The sequence below is a fragment of the Lipomyces tetrasporus genome (genome assembly GCF_029532465.1).
Source record: "Lipomyces tetrasporus strain NRRL Y-64009 chromosome Unknown POJ06scaffold_8, whole genome shotgun sequence".
In the NCBI taxonomy this organism is placed as follows: domain Eukaryota; kingdom Fungi; phylum Ascomycota; class Lipomycetes; order Lipomycetales; family Lipomycetaceae; genus Lipomyces; species Lipomyces tetrasporus.
In genome coordinates this window covers 846,742-869,443 of record NW_026611603.1, presented here as the reverse complement: position 1 = coordinate 869,443, position 22,702 = coordinate 846,742, and the positions used below count along the sequence as shown (strand labels likewise).

Sequence of the window (22,702 nt, the reverse complement as noted above, 5' to 3'; positions counted from 1 at the left end):
AATCTAAGCCACTCCGCAAGGTACAAATCCGCGACAGGTTTATGCGACAGCAATCTAACCGCGTAGCGACCAACACTAGACACACGTTTTTATAAATTTACGAGAGGAAAACTTCCTTGATGACACGCATGGTGTCGTCTGGGTTGTTGACAGCGTGGCCGATAGTTCGTGGATCAGTGTAGATCTCATAATCGTTACCTCCCTACAGAATCATCAGCATATCGGCAATAATGTGGACAGAATCTAGTCGCCCAACTCACCTGAAACGTCTTGTCGCCAAAGAAGTGTATGGTCTTGTAGCCGTCCTTCTCAACGTGTTGCAGGCAGTAAGTCTTGTCCCAGCCAGTTGGGAAGACGTCAAACGAGATCTGACCCCCGATGGAGTAAGTGAGACCGTAATCGGGGAAAGCCTCCTTGAGAGCAATGACCATCTTCTCTCGGATTCTATGCTCGAGATCGAATTTCTGGTAGTCGAGACGCTCCTGGGTTCTATATCTTGTTAGATGCCATCATTTAAATGTGCGTATGACGTACGAGGCGTTACGGCCAATGGGGGAGACGTTGATCATGCCGTTTCGGAACTCAATGAAGGTACCACTATATAATCATAAGTTATTACAAATCTAACATATAATCCTGCGGCTTACCGAATGATGGGCAAGTCAAGGTCAGCCAGATATTTCAAAATCCACTTGGCAAGAACTTTGTATTTGTCCTCACCAAGCCAATTAATGAAACTCTGAGACGCGAGCTTCTCGCCTAGACGGTACGCAGTCAAACCGTTCTCAGAGAAGCAGTAATCAAACATATGAATAACATCTTCGCCGAGCTGCTCCTGCTGCTTGACAAGATCACTGCCGCCAACGAAACCGATAGCGACTTTCTTCCGTAGCTCGCTGAGAACAGTGAGCATCTCGAGGGAAACATGCTGTGAAGCAAGTTAGTAGCCGTTGCAAAGTAGCTTGTGCCGACCGGGTGGTATTTAGAGAAGACGCCTCTATTGAACCTGCTTGTGCGACGAACGCGGCAATCGTCTTCAAGCACTATCTACTCAGTATTACTGAAGGACCAGCGCACGTGGCAATATGTAATTGATCGAACGCGCCATTAATTGCAGGATAGATCTGATGCCACAAGCTCCTGGTCTGGAATTCGATCGGTGACCATTGAAATATTCACCCTTCCTCACACACAATTCGCCCGACCAGGCAAATTAATATATAGTGTGCGTCTTCTCGAATATCCACCTAGCAAGCAACGTATGTTAGAATGAACCAGAGCACGTACTAGACGAGCGGGAGTAAGAGTGCCGTCGACATCGAATAACACGATGGTATCCTTGATCTCACGCTGGTCAAGAGGCACAATTCCAGACATTATGAATCAATTGAATAACGATTTCGTCTAAAGTGCAAGATCTAACAACTAATGGCCTAGAACGTGCGATTGAAGAGAATTAGAATGTAAGGTAGCGAAAAGGCCAGGAAAGCAATAATCCAGGGGCAGCAAGGAACGTTGCTGCAGCAGCAACTTTGCAACCGCTTAGCGCGGCGAGTCGCGGTTGCAGCCAAAAGCAGCTAGATCAAAGTGCCTATTCCTATTCAGGTTAGCCGGAGATAGACTTTTGCTTCGATTTAACGCGGCCATTCATGGGTTAGGGGAAACTCCCGCCAAGTGCCGCTGTCCGCCCCCAGAGTTAGGGGACGACGTCCTACATGTCCACCGAACTTTGGTGGCTTGTTACGCTGCATAACCCTAACCTTCTCGTGCGATGGCTCCTGCTGTTCGGTCCCCACTCTCTTTAAGATATTCACCTAGGTTGCCGCCCTCATTTCTACAAATTTACGTCTTCCTCAACGTTTGTGTCGTCTGGGCAATTCTCACCGTGCTCACCATTCTAGACATCTTCGTCCCTCGTCTGCCGTCCGTGAGCAAGAGACTGCCTCGTGCATACGTGGCACGTGCAAGAATTTTACAAGATTATCAGAGTTCGACATCTATCTACCCTGCGGCCCGAAAACTATAGATGAGTAGCGATCTCTCGAAAACCTTGGCGGCATTGAAACCTACAGAATCTGACCTTTCATCGAATTTTACACGAGAAAAATCTACAAATATATTCGTTCATGCCCAGTCTTGGGAAAGCCATAGTCGGGTTGATCCAGCGACTATCACGACACTCGAAGATGCGATAGAGTACATTAATATTGTAGTTGCCGGTGACGGCAATGCCTTATCTAGAATACGGAGAATGCGAAAGCACCAAGACGACCATGAACTCCAATGGTAGGTGGCCCAGCTGGAGCAGGGATCAAGGAGAAAGGCGATAGAAGAATATAGTTCTGATGCTATTTTAGGTATGCGGGAAGAGTCGCCATTATTGAAAAGCACGAGAAGCGACGAGAAGTCCGGCTGAAATTGCGGAGTGTGCTCTCACTAGTTGGTGGGGACACATCCGAAACAACTTCCGAGGTTTGTTTGTTATACTCGATCGTTATCTGAGCTTCTCTAACGCTTGCGTAGCAACAAGCTGTTGAGAATGAATGTAAGGAGCTGACAGAGTATGACAACAAAGTTCATAATGCGTCTATTGCTCTAGTAAAGTCGATGAGTCTTGAGCTGGCGGATATGCGAGTCCCATTCTTTTGCAATGGCATACCATGCGAGACCGCAGAGGCAGATCTTAAACTATCCGCAAATCGTCGGCAAGTCGTAGAGCGTTTGGAAGAGATCACGTCTGAGACGGCATAATGCCAAATGAACATTTTATTGTCTTATTCAAGCAACAATCTCACTGTGCAACTGAACTTTGGACTCACACCGATGAGTTCGCGATATATACAATGTTCCAGCGAAACCATCTATCTCGCAACTCTAAGTTTACTGCGAGGTCTCGATGCGTCGTGTCGACAGGATAGGATAGCGGAATTTCTAGAGACCAAACTACGCTGTCTTCTCCGACTTTACATGTGCCTTATTCACTATTGAGTGCAGCTTTCTAAGAGAAAAGAAGACTCCATAAAGAATGACAATGGATACTGCAAAGATTAATGCACGCTGCTCGGTAGTGACAATTTCTAGAAGCTGGAATTTTATCAGTTAGCCTGTTCACGATCAGATAATTGGTACAATCGTATTACATACCGGGTAAGGGAAATAGTTGTTTACAGCGTATGTTCTGTGTACCCACATCCTATATAGTCATACCATAAGTAAATCGCATACGATCGCTATAAGGCTCTTTCATACCAATACGCGACACCTGCGGAGGAGTATATTGTCAACACCGCAAGGGGCGAAGTGGTCCAGTTTGGAGAAAAGTACAGGAAGTCGATGACCAGTAGAATAGCAGGTGCCCCGTGTAATGCAAAGTCCATTTGAGGAGGCATGAAGAACGTAACCGACTTTGGTACCAATAATTCCCTATTGACCTGATTCGAAAATTTTAGCTAATTCCGTCAGGTTCTTGGCGTAGTCCTACTTACCAGCGAGATACTCCCATAGAGAATGCTAATCAAGACTTCTACAGGAGCGGACAACACTAGAAGACTATTTTTCACCCTCAACAGAAATGGTGACCCAACAATATTCGCAAGAAGTCCGATAGTGACCGTAATATAACTTCCAACGACGCCTTGTTAACAAACGGGTTAGTCTCCGATCTTCTACTGAGAGCCTGAGGTCACAAACCTAAGATTGTCAAAAATTGTAGTTGTCCACTACATATCACGTCTTTTTAAGTATCAGCTACACAAGCGCGCGAACAAATAGTTACTTACCCATACGATTTGTTGATTGGGATATCTGCCATCAGGACAAAGCGCAAGGCCATATTGAATATCACAGCGGCCAAGGCGTACAATCCTGAAGACCAGGACATCATGGTTAGTTCTTCGCCCTCTGGAGTACTCATTGCCATTGCCATTATATAAATCTAATTCTGATTACAGTGATGTAAGGGTTATTATAAATGTGAAGGGTATAATGTACACGTTCATGTAGTTAGCTGACAGAACGGTCGAGAATCGATCTATTTCCCATTAAGCTTGATACGATGCGGCGCTTCAACGCGTGCTGCGTTGAGTCTGTGCTTGGCAGGTGGCTTCCGGTTGCGGCTCACGTGGATGAGCGTGCAGCTCGCGTCGTTGACAAAACAAATCTACTCGCGTTGGCTAACCAGTAGTCGGCGGCAATTATCCAAGCCAAAAATATTAGCAATGCCTAAAAGAAGACATGGTTCACTCGATACAATTGAAAGTAGTTGCGGGGGCCTCGATGTTTTGAGTGCTGCGTTTTCAAAAGTATACTCGCTTCACGATTTTCTTCAACAGCTTGTCAGCGATGAAATTTTGCTCCGACCAGATGATTCAGAGAAATATGCACGAGTTATGAAGACGTCGATTGTTGGAATCCAGGACGAAGCTGGTCTTCGCATCGCTGCCAATTGTTTTCGTGCTGTAGGGGCCCCGATCACACCGTCGTCGCGGAAGATTAAGGAGGTAACGGGAACAACTGTTACGGTCGCAATATATACTAATGGCAACAGGTCCTAGATATGGTCGTAGCGGAGCTGCTTTCGAAGTCGAGACGTGGAACATCGCAAAATATTATAACATTAGGATTTTCAAAAGTACCACTACTTCGTACCTTCAGTCATATCCCTGGCTAACCTCGAGGGCTCAGAACAATACAGAAGGTACAACGGCATTAACCAGCATCGTTCAGGAATATGCAAGTAGTCATTACAGAGCTTTGTGCGCCGCTGAATGGCAGCTGTTGCTTGAGAGGTAATGCGTCTACTAGTTCGTTCGTTAAGGGTGCAAATTCATCCCAGTGTATCTAGAATTGGGGACAGTGCCATGATTTTCCTGCTCACAAATACTTGCATTTTCTTTGAATTTGGAAACCAATGTTTTCACCAGGCTGTGGGTCAGTGACATCTACATCGCACTAGCAGGAAGCCTTGAAAGATAGCTAACTTGCAACGTAAGGCTTTCCGGTATATGATATCAAAGCGCAGATATACGGCCTGTACACCAAAAGAAGACGCATCAGAGGTAGCCAGACTCTCAGCGTAAAGCAAAGCATGGCTCTGAGGGATGAGCCATATCACCTGTACGTACAGAATATGGGAAAACGGCTGCCAATATTGACGATGTCACTAGAGCCAAGATTAATACGGTTGTAATTTATCGCAATCAGATGCTTTACACAAGTCCAAGTCTTAAGCCAAACGGGCAGGTGACGTTTGGATTATATCCAAGTAGTAAGATGAATTTGTCATATTCCGCAATTCGTGCTAAGCAGGAACCTAGATTGTCTCGGTCGATACTGTGACCATACGAATGTAGCGCACACCAAAAGTGTGCTCAAGTATGTCTTTCGGAAGCAGTATGGTCTGAAGAATGTATTCGACATGGCTGCATATGGGCAAGCTCTACCAAAGAGAGGACTATCATATCCGCACGTTGAGCCAGATGACGTGGAACGGAAAAAACCTCTACCAAGAACTTTGAAAGGGCCACCTTTCGAGCTCTTTCGACAGATACAGCACAGACAGGAGAAATGCCCGTACGGTATTTTGATTCAATATTACTGTCCATTGAAAGATTCTTCACTGTATTCAAGCGAGCAGTCGTCGGCGGAAACATCCTCTCCTGTGGTAGAGGATGGCAAAAATGAAACAAAAGACAGCACGAACTTTTTGCATAACGCCACCAAATATAATCACGTAGCTGCCTTCGTGAAATCAGTTGTCAGAAAGCTGTTACCAGCGAAGACATTTGGGTCCGAAACAAACTGGAATATTATTCTGAAACGTCAGTAATTTGGAGTTTGTCTGCGTCTTGAATGGAAGACTAACAGCAGCAGATATCGACACGTACGTTTCACTTGGGCGGTATGAAATACTCACAATGCACAGCTTAATTCAAGGCATCCGTGTTCGGGATATAAAATGGCTTGGAATCAATGATTGCGTCCGCTCTAAGTTGCCGCTGGGTGAACACAACAAGCGGTCAATCATTCTCTGTGAGTTTGTTTACTGGTTATTTGACAGTCTCATGCCATCGATCGTTCGTGCCAATTTCTTTGTCACGGATACCGTTACGACACGCAGTCGACTACTGTACTTTCGCCATGATGTGTGGCATCGACTTTCTCAACCGGCACTGAACCACATCACAACCACGATGTTTGATGAGATTCCCATGGTAAGACAGTGCGCACAGTTGTGAGATACGAAGCTGAAACTAATCTCAATGAAGAAATTGCTAAAGACGATTGCGGAAGATAAAACAAGAAAGCTCGGATTTGCAGGCATACGACTGTTGCCGAAAGCTAGCGGCGTCCGTCTCATTATGCGTCTTAACAAAATAGGTTTGCGAAATGTCGGGCGCTACTGCTACTGATATGTGGACATTGCTAACAAGTTGCCTAGAGTGTCCTGAGAAACGTAACACTCCCGAAGATGTCAAAAAGCATCAATCAAGCTATGAGGCCCGTGCTTCAAGTATTACAATACGAGCAGGTAAGCTCTTCCTGCTGTGCTGGCGGTTATTACAACGATGCTTATGCTTTACAGTCCATAAATACAAATGCGCTTGGTTCTGCGATGTTTGGCCCAACAGACGCAGTCCCTAAGTTGATAGAGTTTCAAAAATCACTGAAAGATCAGGGTCTACTTGGGTAAGTTTTGCTGCCACTTCTAAGAGCGGATATTTACGATTTTCAGATGCAGGTTATACTTCGTGAAAGTAGACATTCAGTCTTGCTTCGATTCTATTCCACCCGTGAAAGCCTACCGTGCAGCAAGGAAATTTTTCCGGTTGCATGAATACAGAATACGTCAGTTCGTTGCAGTTTCCATGAAGCAGGACGATATTGTCAAGAGATTCATATCGGCGGCTTATCCCGGTCCCCTGGACGATTCGTTAGAGCCTGAATATGATCCATTGGAAAACTCGGATTTTTCAGCATTTGTGAAGCATACAGCAAAATGTTTTAAGAACAAGATATTCGTAGACGGTGTTACCGTGAACTTCTTCGAGCGTGAAGAACTATTGAGATTGCTGGTTGAACATATTGGAGGCCATATTGTGAAGGTGAGTTCTACCGCTATGAATCAAGTTTCTGAAACTGACAAGATTAGATTGGGAGAAATTTCTACAGACAAAAGCAAGGCATTCCCCAAGGATCAGTCGTGTCGACAATCTTGTGCAATCTGCTATATTCGCAAATGGAACGAGAGAAGCTCGCATTCACATCCGACAAGAAAGACAGCCTACTCTTGCGCCTAACCGACGACTTCTTATTTATCACCCGTGACAGAGACAAGGCTGTGAAATTTTTTCGAAGCATGCTAAATGGTCAGTTGTCGTTGCGTGAGTTCGCATTCGTTCGAGCTAAATTTGTGCACAGGGTACCCGGAATACGGCGCGACTATCAATCCGGCGAAGTCATTGACAAATTTTGATCTTAACATGCCGCATCTGGATATTCCAATATTGACTGGAACTGCCGAGTTTCCATATTGTGGATTTACTATCCACACGACCACATTGAATGTCAAACGCGACCTGTTGAAAAATCCGGATCAAGGTAAATACTTCACCTCGCACAACATTCAGTTCTAATTGCAATAGATATTGCTGGGGTTCAAACTGTAGAGTACAGGTACCGACCAAGCGAGAGTTTTACATCAAAGATGTTAAAGTGAGTGGACGACGCGCTTTGATAATGATGATGCTAATCCGATGTAGTCACATTCCAATCCTCTTTAATAAGCTATATGGCGATTCTGTCCTGAACTCACGCATAACGATACTGATTAACATTCACCGAACTTTCATTGATGTCGCTATGAGATACGCCTATTACGTACGACAGCTCTCTAAGCTTGGCACGAGGCTTTCATGGCTCTGCATGAAAGGTGATATTTCACTTGATGTTATGTGCAGACTGACTCAATGTTGACATGGAATAATTGTGCAGATACCATTGAGCAAATTATAGATTGCCTACTGTCACATGCTAGGCGTCTCGGAAGCAATGTCGCTTGGGCCGATGTTCATGGGTATATATAACATGATGAGAACTAGAATCTTAATATACTAATCGTCCTAGGCTAGGATATGCGGCGTTCATCATGGTCCTGCGGCGGAAGCAGTCCAATTTCCGTGACATATTGCCATGGCTGGAAAGCATGCAACAAAAGCTGAGACATAGTGTTCGCGAGATGGTTGCCAAAATTGCAATGGATAAGCAGGGTAGACATATTATAGCGGTCAAAAAATACTGATAAGTTGTACGCAGAGCAAAGAGTCCATTTATTATGAACTACGAGTCTTTGAATATGAGATAGTTGTATAGAAGGAATGATTCAAGTACAGTCTGTACAGTCAATTATTAAGGTGACAACTTGAACGCAGGACAGTTGAATTTGAGGGGTCCTTTTTAGCCCGTTCTGGACGGCCCCCTTTGACCCTAACCCAAAGAGACGAGCTTGTAGCCTTATCTGATGTAATATATAAAGCTGTGTTTAAACAACGTGCACATATCTTGAGTGACGTGAAGAGGTACGTGAGACTGGTGTAAATAATGTAAATAATAATGCTCGCCTCCTGTGAGCAAACCTCAGCAGAATTATTAGGTCACGCTGTGGGCGTGCCTCATCTCCGCAACGACAATACCTTCGAAACGCAAAAAGCATGACCATATACAGTTCTAAAATTTACTGTGCAATCAGTAGTAGTATAAGAACCGCAATTGTTATCACTTTTAGAATTAAGCTACGTGCTTGTTCACGTGCCAAACAGCTCGCCTTTTGTTGCGTAACTCCGTCAAGGAGCGGACATCCCGACTACACCCATATTGATCCGTGCTCGGCGATCCTACATTTCCCGAACCCTTGTCCCTGCCGGAACGAGCACATAGTTTTCGTCTCGTGAACACCATTGCGCAGTTCCAATTGCTGTTATACATGACAGAACCATCTGTCCTTTTCTAGTCAACAATTGTAAGAGTTAAAGCAAAGTATTTTTTGGTCAGCAGCGCGGTTGCTTGCGCCATGTCAGTCGATGTCATTCTGGGCACCGCAGGTTTCGGTTATCACGGTCGCATTCCCACGGTATCACTCGCTAAGGAGTTTCTTGATACATTCAAACAGCGTGGATACAATGTCGTCGATACTGCTTTCGTCTATCCCGGTGGTTTCCAAGGAGAATCTGAGACTATGCTCGGAGTTCTAGAGGTTGACAAGCATGGATTTCTCATTGATACGAAAGTGCGCTCCTTTGCAGCCCAGTCACATACGCCAGACTCGATATTCTTGTCCGTCGAGGAACAGTTTAAAAGATTGAAAGTCTCAAAAGTAAGGACACTTTATCTACACTGCCCTGACCGCGCCACACCATTCAAGGATACACACAAAGCAATGGATGACCTTTACAAACAGGGCAAGTTCGAAAGGTTCGGACTTTCCAACTTTACAGCGAAAGAAGTTGAGCTCTTTGTCCAAAGCGCAAAAGAAAATGGCTGGGTCACTCCTACAGTCTACCAAGGACTATATAACTTGGTTTCTCGGCTCAATGAATATGAATTGTTTCCTGTCTTAAAGAAGCACAATATCAATTTCTTCGTATACAGGTACGTTCTAGCGTGAAAGAAGCGCAGATGGGTTTCTTTTATGGTGCCGAGCTGGTTTCTAATTGTGGTATCAGCCCGCTGGCTGTAGGATTTTTTTCTAACGTACGCCGCGGTCAAGAACCTGGTCTCGGGTCTCGTTTTGACCCAAACACTCGACAAGGGCGACGCCTACGAGAACGATACTTTAAGGAATCTTTCTTTGACGCTGTTGAAAGAATTGAAAAGGTCGGTGCTAAATACGGGATCTCTAACAACTCCATTGCGCTGCGCTGGCTTATGCACCATTCTGAGCTATCCGACGGTGACGCTATCATCATAGGCGCATCTAAGATTCAACAGGTTCAAGAGAACTTAAGCTCGCTCTCGGAAGGTGTACTGCCTCAGGAGATCCTAGATGTCGTCAATGAAGTTTGGGAGTCAGTTAAGGACGATGCTCCGGCGTACAGTCGTTAGTTACTTGCGGAAGATACTGATTAAGAGGTTGATTAAGCTGCATTGCATCGGGTACTGCTTATTTGTTGCTACTGTTTTGGATTGATTGTCTTTCTTTATGTATTATTTACTATACGGTTTGGTTTCGGGATTCCTATCGGTGCCTGTCGTGTTTCATTAGGTATGAGAGTGGCTGCAGTTGAGATGTAAGGAACCTTGAGCATCTGCTTTGGTTCGACTGTGTTGTCTATTGATGTAGCGGTTCCCGCTGAAGTTTATCGTTTGGCGACGTACTTATGTGATCTTTTGACTGTTGTTCTCCGTCACCTACCACAGGGGCCACTGTCATTGTTGTACAATATGGACGTTATTCGCTATGAATAGGAGTCTTGGATGTTAGAAATCGCGCTCGCTATTGCTTTCACCTGTATATTTCGGTAGATGTGAACTCGATCACATATCACAACGTCAGAATATGTGTCCTTCACGGCAGATGTATGAGGCTACATCATTTTAACGTCAAGCCGCTTCGAAGAGTTGATAAATAGCGATATTTGCTACTCTGCGATTTTGAGAGGCTGGCATGCTGATTTCTGAGTACTTGATCTTGACTTTTACCAACTTTCTCTCAGCTGATAGTGCTGTGACGCCTGGGCATATATGACTGGTGAATTTTGACTGTCACGGATGTAATTGGTGAGCAAACCTCGATGTTAAGACTAAATACAGTTCTGTTGTACAGTGTGAATGGTAGGCTCAAGGCGTCAATAGTAACTGGGAGCAAACAGGAATTGGGAAATCAAACTAATAATCTATATATAATATTGATAAGACAGTAACTTACCTTACTTCAGATAATCACAATTATTGACTAAAGATGCGAGCAATAGCCGTAGTCGACATGTCTTGCGATCTGCTCCTCGACCCACAAGTTGAAGTGGGCAATGGGCTTGATCATTCAATAATGCGAAGCACCGTTCTATCGCGACTTGGGCCCAGTTTTCAGATGTCATTCTTCTCTTCTGTTGTCTTGTTACTCATAACAACTCTTATGTGTTCCTATGTAAGTCTTCGGCACATCATGTCCGCCTATGCATGCAAACATCGTCTCCATTTCCATGACATAGGGGTTCCCCTTCAGACGTGATATCAGGAATAATGATGTTTTGGTCGCGAAGATTGTCTTTGTGGTGAATAATGTTTATTCATGCTATAGCTGTATCGTGACTTCTTTCTCGATGATATTCACGATGTGCTATGTTTATGAAAGAATGTAATTTATGCTTCCTGCATGCTCAATTGATATATAATAATTTGCACAAGTGACAGCATCGCATTTAATGAACAGCAGCACCCTTCCCACGAGCGAGACATGTTAGAGCCCAAACCCACGCTTTCCTAACCCTAAACCCAGCCGGCTACTGGCTGTCTTCCGGTTAGGGTTTGGAAATATATGTCTAGCTGGAAATGTCTCTAGCGCTGTTATCCGAAGTATTGGAATATACTTGCATTTCATGCATAGTTTGGCTATATGCGAAGGATTACATGTAAATGACGAAGGAAACTGGGACCATCTCCCGACATGTCCAGCGGGGTTGTTCAAGGGAGGAGACTGGCAAACATAACGAATTTCCAGCAGGGTTTCCCGACGTCTGTGCTAGTTATCCCAGCACTAGTCGCATTTACAAGCCAGAAGATATATCTAAGAGACTCTGAGCGTCAATTTAGGGCTGGACACGATACGATATCGCCGGGTTTTGCCCATATCACATATCGTATCGCCGGCCAGAAAAGCCTGGCGATATTATCGCCTATTTATCGCCCACTTAGCGATATCGTATCGTATTTTATGCGATATCGCCAACTGGGCGATAATACGCAGGACTAAGTACCGAGACTGACGCCATTAAAATTAGGGTTAGGGATTGGCAAGAAGGGTTCAGCAGCATTTATTGAATATAACCTCTGTAACTCACAAAATATCTTTGCTGGGGACTTTTGGCGTGCACTTAATTGAGTAATTACTTAGTCTTTCCATCTCAGCGCCTTTATTTACCGTGATGAGAATCAAGCGGAATCTCGGCGATACGATACGATATTCAACTTCAATATCGCCGTGTAGGCGATATCGTGTCCAGCTCTACGTCAATTGCTTCTAGGATATAAGAGGTAGCGCGAGACCCCCAAACTACCCACTTGGCAATAGGTCGTTTGCATTTAGCAAAATGCAACTATTTGGGTCTTTATAGTGACCTGCGATTTTGTTATTAGGGGTGGACACGAATGACGAATATATTCGCATTCGTACTCGTACGAATATTCGCAATTCGAATGCGAATATTTGGAAATTTCATTCTTACGAATGCGAATGCGAATAAAATAAATTATTCGCAATATTCGCACATATTAATAAATACATTAAAAATCTTCGTCGTTGGCGTACATATCCCTTAACAAAACAAGCGTCCTCATGGTGTCCGGGTTAGGGAGTGTCTACGTAGGCCCAGCAAATCCGTTCCGCTGTTGGTCTCTCGACTGCTACTTCTGATGCAGGAATCGCTAGATAGTCTGGGTTGGTGAAACCCTGCGAAAATACGAATATTATTCGCATTCGCATTCGTAGCTGACATTTTATTCGCTGCGAATAAAAGCTCATGCTGCGAATTGCGAATGCGAATGCGAATAGAGAAAACTGTATTCGTGTCCACCCCTATTTGTTATTAGCATACAAAGAATTAGTAGTTCCAAATAGTATTATAGTAAATTAGTAATCCTTGCTTATTCATACGACTAAGACGACGATTATCTATTATTGTCCAGAAAAAACCAGACATAAATATATAGTTAGTTAGCTAGTTACTTTTATGCGTGCTTTAAATTAAGGATTGAGGAATGGGGTGTCAGCGATAACAATATCATGCGTTTTTAGCAACGACAAGAAGATATCAAACAATTACACGCATATCTTGCCGCCTTTCAAATCAAAACGTAATTGATATTGTATGCTTGCCATGCAGAAAGCCAGCATTTACGCCCAATTATTAGTTCACAGTTAGCTGCGAGAGAGGTAGTCAGAGACATGACGCTAAAGGACACAAGTGCCAAAATTTTTGGACCCTAGTTAAGTGGTGTCGCGGCGCTGGTTGAGCCACAAAGCGTAAGAAAGAGCATCGTCATCGCTTGAAGGCGGAGTCATGGGAGTCTCGTCATGGTGCAGAACTACATTCTGAGTTTCGCTCCCATTCATCAACAGCACATTAGGTTCAGCTTTGCTACCTTCATAGTTCCACGCGGTAGACCAGCGTTTTATGCGGAGATCGAGATATTGATAGGTCGTGGTTCCGATTGTGCTTACGAATATTGATTACTAGCGATCTGCAGGAGTGGATCAATCAATCGTCCGCGACACTCAATTACAAGAGTGGCACCTGGCATTACTTTCGAATTGATTTCAACTAGGGCCGGTACTAAGTGGACGATATATAATAAGAGGAGATCTGTCGTTCGACGACAGGGAGATATTGAGCCCGTTGACTGTCCTTACTGAAATCGGCTAGTAAGTTCTTCTCCCGGCGAGTCTGTTTTTGTACTTATGAGGAAGATATGTCTAACCGTTACTGTGAAGGATATATCTACTCTATTTCCCTCGATAGTCTAGCTACACGGCTTGATTCAAATGAGGCGATCGATGTCATTGGTGTGAACGATAATTCGATTTCTCGCAGTTTACGAGATCCTTGGCATCGATTTAGAGCTCCGACATTTCGAAATGGACTATAAGGTGTCTCAGTTTCAAAGTCGAAGATCTCACGGCAATGGTCAACAGTCCCTATTGCCACTTACCAGCCAGCCTCAGCTTCAGCACTTGATCCACCACGATCAAGATATATCACAGGGTCCGACGAGCACGCATTCGCTATACTTGCCTCCCGGATCAGATCCCACTATCATAGACAGCCCTCGTAGCCGGTCACGGGAATTCCGGAACTATTCGCCCATGCATAACGTCAGTTCTATAGCGCCGCAGTTGACGCCGCCATCGTACAGCTCGATGTCGACCTCGCCATATGCTTCAGGCTCTCCGGCAGCGTCAGGCTATTCACCCTCGACCGGTAATCCTGTGCCATTGCCGCCAACATACAGGTCACAATACGGCACGACCACGCCAGTGCAGTATTCTCCAACGCAGTATTATTCGCAGCTGAATCTGTCTCCTCTTCATTCGACAATAAATCAGGGACCAGCATATCATCTGACACAGTTAGGAGCTTCTCCGGGGAGAGGATCATTGGGTATGCTTACTATATAATTGCAAATTTGGGCGATGCCTTAGTATCTCTATCTCTGTCCTCTCTGTCTAACATGTCTTTGTCCTTCAGTGAATCAATTTCAATCATTGAATGTCGATTCAAGCGGACGTCGAGCAACCGCAGCAGTTCTTTTGTCATCTGGGCAAGCGAAGGGTAGCCAACAACAGATGCTGCAGCAATTGGCTATGCCGTCTCCGGCTCCATCGTTCGTCAAAGTTCGGTCGCGAGCAGATCTTGTCCCAAAGAGAAATGCTCAGCCCCAGTATAGACGCGCCAATCCGGATGGGGGGTTTATGAGCGTACGTCTCGATCTGATATATTATTGGGTGCTAATGCTGATATGTATTTTCACCTAGCCATTGCAAGCACTTACTACCCAGATACCAGCTACCTATAGAATCTGCAACCCATCATTCAAATACGAATCGTCTAGAAATCCACGGAGGGTCCTCACCAAGCCGAGTAAAGGAAGTAAGAACAGTGGCTACGATAACGATGATAGTGATTACATCCTTTACGTCAATGATATTCTTGGCGGCGGCAGAGATCAACAAAAGTATCTTATTTTAGATATCTTGGGCCAAGGCACCTTTGGTCAGGTTGTGAAATGCCAGAATTTGAAGACCCAGGAGGTCGTGGCAGTTAAAGTCATTAAGAATAAACCAGCATATTTCAATCAGAGCATGATGGAAGTTTCTATACTGGAGCATGTAAGGGTCATATGACACTGTCTGCAATACACGCATAATACTGACGATTTTGTTTAGCTTAACTCGGCGGTAGACAGGGAGGACGAGCATCACTTGCTCAGACTTCGAGACAAGTTTATACATAGAGAGCATCTGTGTCTCGTTTTCGAACTGTTGTCCAGCAATCTGTACGATTTGATTAAACAAAATCAGTTCCGAGGCTTGAGCACGAATTTGGTCCGAGTATTTGCTCAGCAGCTCTTGGATGCCATGTGTGTCTTGAAGGAGGCAAAGTTGATACACTGTGATCTCAAACCAGAGAATATTTTGCTAAAGAAGTGAGTTGGTATTGGCATCTATGTGTGTATGTCTAACCGTTGTTATCGCAGTCTGGAGAGTCCTGTTATCAAAGTGATAGATTTCGGGTCAGCTTGTCACGAACGGCAAACTGTTTATACGTACGTCCAGTCACGGTTTTATCGATCGCCTGAGGTGATCCTTGGGCTTCCGTAAGTCGAATAAAGCACCGTCTTCTGTCAGAGTCAGCCACTGATCCGTTCTTTTAGGTATTCATCGTCTATCGATATATGGTCCTTGGGGTGCATCGTGGCGGAATTATTTTTGGGTCTACCTCTCTTTCCTGGAAGCTCCGAATATAATCAAATATCTCGCATAGTGGAGATGTTAGGGTATGGAAGAAATTGTTAGTAATAGATCAGAATCATGGAGTTAACCATTTTGAAAGAATGCCGCCATCGTGGATGTTGGAAATGGGCAAGCAAGCTCCCGAATTTTTCGAAAAGGTCACAAATGAATTTGGAGAGAAGTCGTACAGACTGAAGAGCATGGAGAAGTATTCGCGGGAGCACAAGACCAATGAACAGCCAAGCAAGCGGTATTTCGCTGCGTCGAATTTAGCAGATATAGTGAGAACTTATCCAATGCCAAAACGAAATATGAAGCCAGTTGAGATAGAAAGAGGTAATTACGATTCGGGATTTACTTGTAGAAGGCGAAGTTGTGCTTACGTATGAAATAGAAATGCAAAACCGGGAGTCGTTCGTAGATTTTGTCCAAGGTCTGCTGAACCTCAATCCGTTGGAGCGGTGGACGCCGCAGCAGGCCAAAATGCATCCATTTATTGCAAATTCCAAGTATGCTACTCATGCAGCCGGACAGACTCCTAATAGCGCAACTTCGCAACATAGTTTGCATCAAGAGCCAATTCGAGAAGATAGCAGTTCTGCCTTGACGCAGAGGCAGACTTCTCAAAGTTACGCGTACGCCCAGTCCAGTTCCGGCGTTGCAAGTAATAAGATTCCGATTCAACAGCAACATCAACAGCTGGTGCAGACATCGCAGCATATTGAAGCGCCGTCGTATTACGCACCGCCACAGTATGGCAAAAATCCGCCAAGTATTACGGTGACAACGAATCCATATCCTCCACATCAAGGGATGTTCGCAACTTCGAACTCAACAGCGATGTCTCAGGCTACGTCGCGATCTGGGCGGCCCAGGGCTGTTACCATCGGTCAGGTTGATCCCATCCCACCCAAGCTGCAGCGAGTTGGAAATCTCATTGACCCTGCTCAATCTATTAGAGCACAACCAAGTCCAGCATACTTCCCCCCACCAGAGATCTCGGAGATGCAAGACGAGGATTCGAACGCTGGCGGAGCAAGAAGTCGCCGACGAAGCAATACTCAGCAGTATCACCATGGAGATATCATACGGAATCTGGAGGACGGTCTCTCAACCAGTTATTGGTCGTAGAAGGCCAAGAGACCCCATTGCATGCGCTCTGTAGAGAAAGCAAAGAATATTGCTCGTTTACCTGCAAAATGTGGACGTTTTGTTATGACTGGTAGTTTGCGGCGTTGGCGGGTGGATCCAAGCGTTTCTATTATTTTGATATGACTTGCGTACGTTATGATTTTGCTGGTGCCATGTTTGGGATCATACATTGTTTTGATAATTTTGTGAGATTTGACGGAAGAGAATATTGATATGACCCTGCGAATGTATCTTGGCTTGTGTACACTTTCAGCATTACGAGCAACGAATATATCATTAGATTACAGCTAGTGAGCTCCTTGACAAATGCCTCGGAAATAATTGCCCCAATTTGGGCCGGCGGATTTTTGACGAGACAGAGGATAAGTGCAGCGTTACAGTACTGGTGATTCCGAAATATACGCACCCGGGACATCGAACAGTACGTCACATCACACTAACCTATGGATAGAACCCTATCCCTAAGTATCTCGGTTTAGAAAATTTTTGTTTGAAACGCGATGGAAAGTGAGCAAACTGTCACGAAGCACAACTGGACGACAATCACGCATCACGGGAAGTCAGTCGACATACTATTCCCGCATTTGGCTTGAATATCTTCAATTAGGCTGCTTCATTCGGAATCTACCATGTCTCGATTTTTCGCCGGCGGCTCGTCCGACAGTGAGACGTCTTCCTCTGACGAGGAGTTGTACTCTGAGTCCGAGGAGGAGAAATCCGAAGAGGAGTTATCTGAGGAAGAATCTGAGGAAGAATCTACCGAAGAAGATGAGAGCGAGGCTGAGTCTTCTGACGAGGACGAGGCAGGAGGGTTCTTGAAGGCCGGTGCCAAAGGAAGCGCGGCACGATTCTTGCGCGGCGAGGAGAGTGAAGAAAGTGATGAGGATGAATCGAGGCGGGTGGTCAAGAGCGCTAAGGATAAGCGGTTGGAGGAAATCGATGCTATTATTCGAACTATTGATAATGCAAAGAAAATCAACGATTGGGTACACATTTCCAATGGTATGATAGTTTGACGAAACCGAGATCGTGACAGGAGGAGCTGACGACCATGGTAATCTAGAATTTGACAAACTGAATAAGATTATCGCGAAGGCTAGCCAGCAGGGGGATACTCCAAAGACGTACATCAAAGCCATTGCCGAATTGGAGGATTTCATGAACGAGACCATCAAGACCGAAAAGGATTCGAAGAAGAAGATGAATGCCACCAATGCCCGTGCATTGAATTCGATCAAGCAGCGTATCAAGAAGAATAATCGGCAATACGAAGATCTTATCGCCAAATTCCGTGCCGACCCTGATGGATTCGTGAATGAAGTTGAGGAGATACTTGAGCCAGTTGCGCCCGTCAAGTTGAGAAAGGGCGCCGAGTTCGAAGCCGCTGCTGCCGCGATTCGACCCGGGGTTGCTACAACTGCGGAGGACATCAGCGACGCCGCGTTCTCTACTATCGGCCGCGGGGGACGAACGATCACGATTACTCCTGACAGTATTTTTAAGCAATTGCGAGCTGTCTTGGAGGCGCGAGGAAAGAAGAACACCGACAGGGCTGAACAGATCCGGAATATGGAGAAAATGCTTGACGTTGCCACCACCATCTATCAGAAGATCCGCGTGCTACTTGTTCTTGTCGCCACTCGATTTGATCTCACTACTTCAACTGCGTCGTATATGCCCATGAACCAATGGAAATCGTAAGTTTGTTGACTGAAAGTGTTTAAGTGTATGTTCACTAACAAGCAATTAGTGCTCAAGAGGAGGTTTCCAAACTGCTGGAAATATTGGAGGAGAACCCGTTGTATGTCGTTCAGGAAGACGCTGAAGATTTTGACGACGACGACGAAGAAGAGCCTATTCCTAAAGACGGAATGGCACTGAAGATTTTCGGTAGCATCATCTCGCTTGTTGAGCGACTAGACGACGAGTTCACTCGATCTCTACAGAACATTGATCCTCACACGCCGGAGTATATTGATCGGTTGAAGGAGGAATCTGTCCTGTATAGCACAATTATCCGCAGTCAAGTGTACTTTGAGAGAGCCCAGCTCGAATCTAGCGTGAGCCGAGTGCTCGTCAGACGGTTGGAGCTCTTGTACTACAAGCCTGAGCAGCTCGTTTTGAGCGTTGAGAAGCTGACATGGTCCGCTCTTCCAAAGTCGTTGGATTCTGCAATCACACCTCGCAGCGAAGACGAGGACGCTTCTCGTTTGATTAATGCTATCTGCGTCAAGCTATACAACCAGGATAACCGTCTGTTCCGAACCCGGGCTATGTTATGCCACGTCTACCACCACGCTCTGCACAACAGGTACTTCCACGCCCGGGATCTCCTTCTCATGTCTCATCTCCAGGCGACTATTCACACCGCCGACATCTCCACCCAGATCCTCTACAATCGGACACTTGTCCAAGTTGGCCTCTGCGCTTTCCGCGAGGGCATGATCTCCGAGTGCCAGCAGGCTCTGCAGGAGATTTGCGGTACTGGCCGTGTGAAGGAGCTCTTGGCGCAGGGCATCCAGATGCAGCGATACGCGCAGACCAGTCCCGAGCAGGAGAAGATTGAACGCCAGCGCCAGATTCCGTTCCACATGCACATCAACCTCGAGCTTCTCGAGTGCGTCTACCTGACGAGCTCGATGCTGCTCGAGATGCCGTTCATGGCTCAGTCCGGTTCGTCTCCCGACGCCAAGAAGAAAGCGATTTCGAAGCCGTTCCGCAGGATGCTGGATTACCACGAGCGGCAAGTGTTCACCGGTCCGCCCGAAAACACTCGCGACCACATCATGCAGGCGTCCAAGGCGCTTGCCACGGGTGACTGGGCCAAGGCGCGGGAACTGATAAGGGCGATCAAGATCTGGGATCTGATTCCTGACACGGACAAGATCAAGGACATGCTTGGCGAGAAGATCCAGGATGAAGGTCTGCGAACGTACCTGTTCACGTATGGCCAGTTTTACGAGACGCTGTCAATCGTGTCTTTGGCGAGCATGTTCGACATGTCGGAGGGCAAAGCGACCGCGCTTGTCAGCAAAATGATCTCGAATAACGAGATCGCGGCCGCGCTGGACCAAAAGACAAACGCGGTCGCGTTTATTCCTGGAGTGGAGTACTCGAGACTGCAGAACTTGGCGTTGGCGTTGTCGGATAAGGCAGTGCAGCTTATTGATAGTTACAAGTACAGGTGAACAAACAAGTGCTGTGATTGCGGAGAGTGTTTATTAAAAAGCGTGTCGTCTTGTCATAATTGAGCATATATTTTTTGTATATTTTTACGATTTGAGATGTTGTAATGAAGAAATCAAAACAGTGGTGCTGTATGGTAAGTGTCACCAGACACTGCTGGGCAAAACCTACGTTGGAACTTTGATTCAACATACACGAATCACTTGATTACGTTTCGATAACTAATTACAAAGCCGCCAATTAAAAAGACAATCCATGAACACCCCGTGATTAAAAAAGTTTTGTTTGTTCCATATTCAAACCAGCACCGATCATTCTACTGTCTTACTTGTGCTTTTTCGTCATCTTCGTAGTTCGATCCCGAATGAATTCACCGAGCTTGGTGTCTACACGCGAGAACATCTGGAAAGTCTGCTCCTGCACTTTGTGGTTTGCATTGCACAAATGTGACGCGACGTTGTAGACAAGGTTCTCTTGCTGTCCGGGCGTCTTGCCGAGCACGTTCCACAATCCGCGTGCCTGCTCGTAGTCGTCGCCAGTGACGTCGGGCGAAAAGTCGAGAGCCTTGCCGACCCACTGCTCATGCTCGGACGTGAACCAGCCGCGCTTGTAGCGCATTGGTGCAAACGAGCTCTGGTAGTTCGGGAACGGGCCGTAGTTGCCGTCGACACGCATGCCGCCGTCGCGCTCGAACGGGTTCCACGATTTGAGCGGACAATTGACCGGGATCTGGAGGTAGTTCACGCCCAACCTGTGGCGGTGGGTGTCGTTGTAGGAAAACAGTCTGGACTGCAAGACCGGATCAGCCGAGGCTTCGATGCCGGGCACGAGGTGCGCGGGCGAGAACGCGGCCTGCTCGACTTCGGCAAAGTAGTTCTGCGGGTTCTTGTTCAGCGTGAGCTTGCCGAATTTGCGGAGCGGGAATTCCTTGTGCGGCCAGACTTTGGTCAGGTCGAAGACGCTGTATTTGAACTCCTGGGCCTGGGCCGGGGTCATGGTCTGTACATATGCTGTCCAGGACGGGCACTCGCCTCTCTCGATCGCGTCGAAAAGGTCCTTGGTCGCGAAATCGGGGTTCTCGCCCGCGACCTTAATCGCCTCGTCATTCTCAAAGTTCTTGGTGCCTTGGTCGGACATCAGGTGGATCTGGACATAAACAAACGAGCCGTCGGTTTTGACGAATTTGAACGTATGGCCTGAGAAGCCGTGCATGAAGCGATATCCGTACGGTGTTCCTCGGTCGCTGAAGAGGGTCATGACCTGGTGAACCGACTCTTGGTTGGTCGAGAGGTAGTCCCAAAACATGGTCGCGTCTTTCAAGTTGGTCTGAGGATCCCGCTTCTGAGTGTGAATGAACAGCGGGAACTTGGACGGGTCCCGGATGAAGAAGACGGGCGTGTTGTTGAAGACCCAGTCAAGGACGCCGTCTTCGGTGTATAACTTGGTCGCGAAACCGCGTGGGTCGCGGGCAGAATCGGGCGAGGCGCGCTCGCCGCCGACGGTGGAGAAGCGAGTGAAGGTCTTGGTTTTCTTGCCGACCTCACCGAGGAAGTTCGCACAGGTCAGGTCGGAAATGTCGTCGGTGACTTCGAACGTACCATACGCGCCGGCGCCTTTAGCGTGGACGACCCGTTCGGGGATTCGCTCGCGGTCAAAATGAGCGAGAAGGTCGATCAAGTGGAAATCCTGTAGGAGCAACGGTCCATCGACGCCGACTCGCTGGGAAGCGCGAGGGTTGAAGACTGGACAGCCGTTGGAGGCAGTGTAGACTTCGCCTTCAGTTGACTGGGTGTGGGCAGCGGGGGTTTGGGGCTGCACTTTCGCATTAGACAATGTTGAATGCAGTGAAGTGGACGAGGGTTACTTACAACAGCAGTGGGAGTCATGGCGACAGTTCAGTTGAGTGATACAAGTGATAGTAGCGAGTGAAGAGCTCAGCCAAGGTCGGACCTCCTATCTATAGGAAGTATATATATATAAGCATCATATGCGATGATCGAACGAACACCGGCGCGTGGGGGCCTGGCCATGGCACCGGCCGAGGCACACTGAACAGGTGCGGATTCGTCAGCGCAAAAAGGGCGAGACTATGCGGCAGGCAGATGATTATTACTCGATCAGGTGGGGGAACTCAATTGGGGTTGTGACGTAGAACTGTGTAAAGGGGGAGTTTTGTGTGGATATGCGGCTCGTCGCGATGATCTCTTCGGTGTCAACGCTTGCTGCGGCTTTGGTCAGGGCGTCGAACCAAACGAAGCAGAAGCACGTGCCCTGAGATCCTCCCCTAACCTCCGTTTGCCATTCAAGCAGCAAAGAAAAGATAGAATGTCGCTCGGAATAATCTCGGTCAACACTAAGAGAACAATATAATCGCTAGGTTTGTTTTAGTTCGGACACACTACAGTTTGGCGTTGCTCCACTCCAGTCCGACAACAGCAAATACCTAGTGCCAGCCAACCGGAGTTACCCTAGCCTTAGTGACGTCATAGGGTCGGGATCTAGATCTACGATTTCCTGATCGCCTGATTGGCCGTGGATTGCAAATCACCGCGCTCTCGATTGGGCCGGTACTGTTAGGCATTACCAACTGCATTTTCACTGGATAAATTATGGTTGGCTGACTGATCCTGCTATAGATATGTA

The 22,702-nt window shown here is 46.5% G+C and overlaps 10 protein-coding genes across 10 annotated transcripts; 7 read left to right on the top strand and 3 right to left on the bottom strand.

Moving 5' to 3' along the window:
• Positions 1 to 9: 9 nt before the first annotated feature.
• On the bottom strand, positions 10 to 1,049 carry POJ06DRAFT_143077 (eukaryotic phosphomannomutase). The gene is made up of 4 exons (XM_056184553.1): positions 648 to 1,049; positions 535 to 597; positions 261 to 489; positions 10 to 202 (listed from the first exon to the last, which is right to left on the bottom strand). Exons 1-4 carry the CDS (start codon positions 911 to 913, stop codon positions 98 to 100), a joined length of 663 nt encoding a protein of 220 aa, XP_056042281.1. The 5' UTR covers positions 914 to 1,049; the 3' UTR covers positions 10 to 97.
• A 769-nt stretch (positions 1,050 to 1,818) lies between these two features.
• POJ06DRAFT_258114 (uncharacterized protein) lies at positions 1,819 to 2,379 on the top strand. Its single transcript, XM_056188229.1, has one exon. The coding sequence runs from the start codon at positions 2,027 to 2,029 to the stop codon at positions 2,288 to 2,290; it is 264 nt and encodes an 87-aa protein (XP_056042280.1). The 5' UTR covers positions 1,819 to 2,026; the 3' UTR covers positions 2,291 to 2,379.
• Positions 2,380 to 2,854: 475 nt separating this feature from the next.
• Positions 2,855 to 4,052, bottom strand: POJ06DRAFT_142959 (FAR-17a/AIG1-like protein). Its single transcript, XM_056184550.1, has 6 exons — positions 3,780 to 4,052; positions 3,691 to 3,719; positions 3,486 to 3,634; positions 3,250 to 3,431; positions 3,145 to 3,193; positions 2,855 to 3,084 (listed from the first exon to the last, which is right to left on the bottom strand). Exons 1-6 carry the CDS (start codon positions 3,923 to 3,925, stop codon positions 2,944 to 2,946), a joined length of 696 nt encoding a protein of 231 aa, XP_056042279.1. The 5' UTR covers positions 3,926 to 4,052; the 3' UTR covers positions 2,855 to 2,943.
• Positions 4,053 to 4,172: 120 nt separating this feature from the next.
• On the top strand, positions 4,173 to 5,062 carry POJ06DRAFT_142944 (uncharacterized protein). The gene is made up of 4 exons (XM_056184549.1): positions 4,173 to 4,499; positions 4,547 to 4,630; positions 4,684 to 4,929; positions 4,992 to 5,062. Exons 1-3 carry the CDS (start codon positions 4,218 to 4,220, stop codon positions 4,789 to 4,791), a joined length of 474 nt encoding a protein of 157 aa, XP_056042278.1. The 5' UTR covers positions 4,173 to 4,217; the 3' UTR covers positions 4,792 to 4,929; positions 4,992 to 5,062.
• A 2,642-nt stretch (positions 5,063 to 7,704) lies between these two features.
• POJ06DRAFT_142924 (uncharacterized protein) lies at positions 7,705 to 8,569 on the top strand. The gene is made up of 3 exons (XM_056184548.1): positions 7,705 to 7,930; positions 7,993 to 8,074; positions 8,125 to 8,569. Exons 1-3 carry the CDS (start codon positions 7,738 to 7,740, stop codon positions 8,297 to 8,299), a joined length of 450 nt encoding a protein of 149 aa, XP_056042277.1. The 5' UTR covers positions 7,705 to 7,737; the 3' UTR covers positions 8,300 to 8,569.
• A 498-nt stretch (positions 8,570 to 9,067) lies between these two features.
• POJ06DRAFT_199971 (NADP-dependent oxidoreductase domain-containing protein) lies at positions 9,068 to 10,098 on the top strand (the record flags this gene model as incomplete). Its single annotated transcript, XM_056185173.1, has 2 exons — positions 9,068 to 9,645; positions 9,720 to 10,098. The coding sequence occupies 2 exons, from the start codon at positions 9,068 to 9,070 to the stop codon at positions 10,096 to 10,098; spliced, it is 957 nt and encodes a 318-aa protein (XP_056042276.1).
• Positions 10,099 to 13,609: 3,511 nt separating this feature from the next.
• POJ06DRAFT_142876 (uncharacterized protein) lies at positions 13,610 to 14,470 on the top strand. Its single transcript, XM_056184546.1, has 2 exons — positions 13,610 to 13,633; positions 13,703 to 14,470. The coding sequence occupies exon 2, from the start codon at positions 13,847 to 13,849 to the stop codon at positions 14,384 to 14,386; it is 540 nt and encodes a 179-aa protein (XP_056042275.1). The 5' UTR covers positions 13,610 to 13,633; positions 13,703 to 13,846; the 3' UTR covers positions 14,387 to 14,470.
• POJ06DRAFT_142877 (kinase-like domain-containing protein) lies at positions 14,471 to 16,929 on the top strand. The gene is made up of 7 exons (XM_056184547.1): positions 14,471 to 14,686; positions 14,744 to 15,097; positions 15,155 to 15,414; positions 15,466 to 15,585; positions 15,643 to 15,765; positions 15,822 to 16,057; positions 16,116 to 16,929. The coding sequence occupies exons 1-7, from the start codon at positions 14,555 to 14,557 to the stop codon at positions 16,850 to 16,852; spliced, it is 1,962 nt and encodes a 653-aa protein (XP_056042274.1). The 5' UTR covers positions 14,471 to 14,554; the 3' UTR covers positions 16,853 to 16,929.
• A 451-nt stretch (positions 16,930 to 17,380) lies between these two features.
• Positions 17,381 to 20,239, top strand: POJ06DRAFT_258092 (eukaryotic translation initiation factor 3 subunit 8 N-terminus-domain-containing protein). The gene is made up of 3 exons (XM_056188228.1): positions 17,381 to 17,875; positions 17,937 to 18,570; positions 18,624 to 20,239. Exons 1-3 carry the CDS (start codon positions 17,503 to 17,505, stop codon positions 20,059 to 20,061), a joined length of 2,445 nt encoding a protein of 814 aa, XP_056042273.1. The 5' UTR covers positions 17,381 to 17,502; the 3' UTR covers positions 20,062 to 20,239.
• On the bottom strand, positions 20,240 to 22,224 carry POJ06DRAFT_258090 (catalase-like domain-containing protein). Its single transcript, XM_056188227.1, has 2 exons — positions 21,928 to 22,224; positions 20,240 to 21,871 (listed from the first exon to the last, which is right to left on the bottom strand). The coding sequence occupies exons 1-2, from the start codon at positions 21,943 to 21,945 to the stop codon at positions 20,384 to 20,386; spliced, it is 1,506 nt and encodes a 501-aa protein (XP_056042272.1). The 5' UTR covers positions 21,946 to 22,224; the 3' UTR covers positions 20,240 to 20,383.
• Positions 22,225 to 22,702: the final 478 nt, after the last annotated feature.